Source organism: Populus euphratica, unplaced genomic scaffold, assembly GCF_000495115.2.
Source record: "Populus euphratica unplaced genomic scaffold, PopEup_1.0 scaffold82.1, whole genome shotgun sequence".
In the NCBI taxonomy this organism is placed as follows: Eukaryota; Viridiplantae; Streptophyta; class Magnoliopsida; order Malpighiales; family Salicaceae; genus Populus; species Populus euphratica.
In genome coordinates, this window is record NW_011499961.1 from 425537 (window position 1) to 431397 (window position 5861).

At 30.6% G+C, this 5861-nt stretch overlaps 1 protein-coding gene across 1 annotated transcript; it reads right to left on the reverse strand.

The window, feature by feature from the left end:
- Nucleotides 1–42: 42 nt before the first annotated feature.
- On the reverse strand, nt 43–926 carry LOC105138714 (chaperone protein dnaJ 11, chloroplastic-like). The gene has a single exon (XM_011044884.1). The coding sequence runs from the start codon at nt 871–873 to the stop codon at nt 454–456; it is 420 nt and encodes a 139-aa protein (XP_011043186.1). The 5' UTR covers nt 874–926; the 3' UTR covers nt 43–453.
- Between the last annotated feature and the right edge of the window lie 4935 nt (nt 927–5861).

Sequence of the window (5861 nt, forward strand, 5' to 3'; positions counted from 1 at the left end):
ATGAATATATATATATATATATATATTCATGACATTGGGCTATTTTCCATGTTTTTTTTTCCTTTTTATTTCCCTCGAAAAACAGAGCAAAACTCTGTTACAGAACACAACCTACACAATTTCAGCTCTTGTAGAAAATTACTTAAATAATCTCCGGTTGCACAAGAAATCCCTTCAAGTACTGTACTCAATCTTACAAGCTTTGTTTGTATTACTTTTTGCTCATGTATACTTACAATATTATATAATATCTACAAATTAATTAATACGACAGTTGATAGCATCAGTCGCGATTAAGGATGCAGAAACGGTTGGCGCCATTTTTTTTTCTCAGCATCTCCCTCATCTTGTTGAAAGCCATGTTTGTACACGGCTAGTGTTGTATATTCATGACTGATCGGGTTTTGCATTTCTGATCGATTGCTACTATAATCTTTCATTCGTCACATTGGACTACCAACACTGATCAGTTTCCCATGTCCGACCACTATAGCCCGAAAACCCCACGGTGGTCAATGGCCGCTGTTTCCTTATAAATAGCTTACTATCATAAACAGCCCGCTTTTCCGGGTCTGATAGAGTAGAATAGGCAGCGTGTAACTTCATAAACTCGTCAGCAGACGTGTCTTTCCGGTCCTCGGCAACCACGTCAGGGTGGTAAGTCCTGGCCAGTTTACGGTAAGCAGTCTTGATCTCCTGGTTTGTTGCCCCCACCGGAATCCTTAGAATCTCGTACAAAGATGAGGCCATGCCTTGAGGTTTCTTGAGAGACAGATTTGGGGGCGGGAGAGTGGTGGTGGTGCTGTTTGTTACTAACGGTCGCTTGAATGTTACACGTGGAGGAGCAGAAGTGGAGAGACAGGAAGAGAGCATTGTATGGTACAGAGCGCTGTGGTTTATGGGTTTTGAAAGGGCAGATGGGTTCCTGGGATTTTTATAGAGGTGGGTTTGAGATTAATTAACTATGGTTAAGTCAAGATATATATATATATATATATATTTAGTATGTGTTTGGGTGAGTTTTGAGGCCTGGGAATGACTCAGCAAACAATGACTTGTCCAATTTGATATTTTGATTTTTTTTTTAGTTTGTGGAGGGTGAGGGAGAGGGCAAAATCTTGAATGTGGAATGGCAATGGTGGGTCTATGTCTTCTTCGTCTTCTTCTTCTTCTATCCAATCATGCGTCTTCTTCGTCGTCTTCTTCTTCTATCCAATTGTGCCCTTTGCTTGCCAGATGAAAACAGGGATATTTGAAGCAACAAGTGAATTTATTGAAAAAACTGCGAAGGATAGAATTAGTGTGATGATGTATTTATATCTATTTAGCAACAATCAAAATAGAATTGCAGTGAATGTGAAATATGACATTTTATTTTAAAACAGCAAAGATATTCAATTTAAATTGTCGGCATTAAAATGCCTTTTAACATGTTTTTCATTGAAAAAACATCTATTTTTAAAATGTTTTTTTTATAATTTTAATATACTAATATTAAAAATAAAAAAATATCGTTCAAATTTATTTACAATTACAAAGCATCCTTCACCATATTAATTTAATTTCTCATGCAGCACAGGTTTTGTCTCGGTGTAGTAAATGAATCCAGCACACAGACCATATAACTGTGGCACTATAATTCTTCTTCTTCTTCTTCTTCCTAAAAGATACCCATAAGAACGTTTGTTTTTCGCCGCCTCCAATCTAAAAGATACCCTTAAGAACGTTTGTTTTTCGCCGCCTCCAATCTTTACTTAATTGTAAATAGGGAATTTGAAATTGGAAGCAGAAACTGTTCTTGGAGACATAGCATTCCAGTTATCGTGGAATCTTTCAAAGCAGACATAATTCTGTTGATTAAACCATCTAAGATGTTATGACCGAAGAATCCACGTTCTTTCTTCCAATCTTGATGTTTGAATGTAGAATTCCTCCTCCGATGTTTCTTTCTTCCGGGTCAAAGCATCGGAACATCATACTTTCTTACCCTGGTTTCATGGGCGTTGTTTTTTATTTTATTTTGTTTTGTTTTCTCCCCTTGAAATTTCTACGCCTTTTCATTTTGTAATCTTTCGAGGTCACCTTTCATTTTATTTTATTTTTACAAATTGTTGATATATATTTTTCTAAAATTATCTTGAATTAATGTAAATGATGTTTTTCAGGAAGGAAAATATATATTTTTCTTCATTTTATAGTCATTTCATTGGGACAAACTTTTACACGATGAATCTAAGTCCAGTATTCTTATGGTCTAATATTTTAAAACAAATCATTTATATTAAAATTAAGAGATTTATGAAATCTTCTTTTACTACATGCTAAATCATCAACGAAGTGTTTATTATTATTTCTAATTAACTACCTCTTCTGTCTCGTTCAAAAGAGGTGTTTATTTCTTTCTTTTTAAATGAAGTATTTGTTTGTATAAGTTAAGATATAGAAATATTTGAAATTAATATGTAGGTATTTATTAAATAATATGTATATTAAACTTATCAGCATGAAAATTTTACATAAAAATATCACTTATATGTATGTAAAGATTTTTATAATAATTATATAAATGATTTTTAGACTTAAAATCATTAAGTTATCTTATATAAAAAATAATATGTTTTGATCATAACTACATCCAGTCTTAATTAAGGATAATAAATAGACAGATATTGAATTTAACATAAATTATATAAAGAAATTTGAGTAATCAAAAGAGTATTTATTTTTCTAGATGATTTAGAAAAAAAAAATTTACATGCTCTTAAATAATATTGGTCAAAATATTATAAACTTAATTGGTCATATAAATTAAAAATCAATGGTAAGAAATTAAACTCAAGTGATTAATTAAGTATGACTTGATTATAAATAATTTTTACAAATTACATAATAAAATGTAATTAATATAAAAGATTATAATTCTAAACCTAAAAATATCAAATATGGACTTGATTGTATAAATTTCTAAAATTATCTTGAGTTAATGTAAATGATGTTTTTCAGGAAGGAAAAGTGATGTTTTACCATTAATAGTGTTATTGAGTTTAATTTTCTCTACAAATAGAAGTTCATGCCTTATATTTTTTTTTAAAAAAAAAGTATTGTACACTCTTTACATATCAAATACACCTATATAGATAATAAAAAAGAGATGAAAAAAAAAGAGATAGTTGAAGATATAATAATTTTTCTTTTCTAAAAATTTTTGAGAAGATTTCTAATCTAATGGTTTAAGTGGTTTATTGCTAGAAGCCAACAAATTTAATCATTTATAGTTTTCGATAACCTAATCATGAGGAATTGGTTAAATCTTAAAAGATAACCTAATCATGAGGAATTGGTTAAATCTTAAAAGATAACCTAATCATGAGGAATTGGTTAAATCTTAAAAGATAACCTAATCATGAGGAATTGGTTAAATCTTAAAAGATAACCTAATCATGAGGAATTGGTTAAATCTTAAAAGAAAAATTATTTTTTAGATAATTATCTTCGCACAAATCCTAAACAACCCTATATTATATATATGGTTTTTTTTTAATTATTGTTTTCATTGTATTTATATGTTTTAAAAAGCTCAACATTATTGGCCTTGGTTAGGCCATGTGGGACCTGGTTAAGCCTGTATTCTTATTCTCCTTCTCTTCTGTTTGTTTTAGAAAACTCAACACTATTGACCTTGGATGTATCCATTACAGATAAGGTATTTGCATCCATAGCCAACCTTCACTTCTATAACATGCCAATAGGGACAATAGCTGACTTATCAATTGTATTTCATCCTAATTTTGTCCTTAACTTTGCCCAGTTCAAGTGGCAACTGCAACTTGTGGCGAGTACCTGGTCGAGGAGCTTGAGAATATTAATAGAAGGCTTGTCCCTGGTGGGAGTAATGGTCCTTCAGGAATTATCTGTGGTCATGTGGTGTTCAATGCTTGTATTAAGTACTTTAATTTCTCATATTTAATTTGTACAAGTACACTACATTTATGAATTTACCTTAATATATAATGTGGTTTTTCTTTTGATATGGTGTGGTTCATTTGTGTTTAAGTATTTTTAATCTCTTTCCAAGCTTGTTTAGTATAATTTAAACTTAAAGGAGTTCAAAGCCCCACGTATACCAGGATCCAAGACGTAGGCGGAGGAGCCAATTTCCTCCATCCAAGCCACCCTTTGATTTTACTAAAAAATTGAGCTTAGATTGCGCGGTCGGTAGTGTCCAAGCATTTTTTGGATTCAGACACCCTCCAAAAGAAGAGTTGTATATTCAGTAGATTATTTAACCAATTCCGAAAGAAGACAAACACTCGTTTTAGCCTTTTCAAATTTAGCCTCGTCTTTATTGTGATGGTTAAATTAATCTTTTGTTGTGGCTGATATTAAGTTCGATTTCTTCTGTAATTACTAATGATTAATAATATTAGTTTTTACTGAAAAAGAAAAAGAAAGAACATGGCACATAGGTTGGCCTCACTATTATTGGAAGACTAATGATAAATATTCTCCAAAAAAATAATTTAAATCTTTATATATATATACACATATGTATATATATATATATATAAAGATTTAAATTATTGTTTTGGAGGATATATATATATATATATATATAAAGATCCAGTGATGAGCTGTCTATATATCAAGTTGAGGATGGGATCTACATGTCATTTGATGTTGTATTCTGTAAAATAAAATAATTGAATAGTGGATGAATTTCTACAGCCTTAAGTAGTAAACAAGAGTCACTTGACAAACAAGTCACCAAAAACCTAACTTCAAGAACAGATTCAATGGATGCTCTGTCACTTTCTTTCAAGGGGCACTCCGGCCCGGAAGTACTCTTAAGGACAAGAACCAGTTGGCGCTGCAATTTGGGTGCGGTCCCATCCTTATTATCGGAGCCTATTTATCTTATTAGTGTGTTTTCTGTTTTCAATGGATTCTTATATATGTTCAAATCTCTTCTATGTAATAAAACAAACAAACCTTAAACCACAATCATGTTGCCTTGCCAAAAAGCCAGCTAATTAAAGAAAAAAAGGGGAAATCATTCAATTTTAGTAATACATATGTTTTCCTTCCTACGCGAGATACTAATATAAAAGATTGTTTGACTAACAACTCTAACGTTTGTTTATGTCCCAGTTTGCAAATTCAATATCTGGTGCTGTTCTATTAGGTTCATGAACATTTTGTTCAAGATTAATTATACAACATGCGTAAACATTTCCATTTCTTTGCATAGAGAGGGAAAAAAACCTATTTGTATTTAATCGGGTGTATGAGAATGTAATAATAATTATTTTTCAAATTACTTTTCTTTCAGAAATACATTGCAATAATTTTTTTTAATTTTAAAAAATTTATTTTTAATATCAACACAATAAAACAATCTAAAAATAAAAAATTTTAATTTTTTAGAAACATGATTTTAGAGAAATTCCCAAACTACACGCCAAAATGGATAAATCATCATCAATTACCAAATACTATGTAAATATGAAAAGAAATAATGAAACATCAAGGGGTCTAATTAAAAAAATTTATTTGCATCCGCTAAAAAAAAATGTACTACTATGGATTCCATTAATACTAATATTGTTTGAAAGAAAGATTTAGTTGGATTTTCACATAAATCAATTCAAACGCATTAGATATATATAAAAAAAAAGGTTGTCATTGTCTAGAGAAAAATTAATGGTATTAATATTTGTTTTGAGTGGCAATCTTCCAAGTCATGCAAACATGTATATATCCAAGAATTTCCACGATGGTAATAGTTCCATGAAAGCGACATTAACCCTAAAATTATCTTCTTGTCTCCTACACGTTTCATTGTCGGCAATGAATTAGTTTTG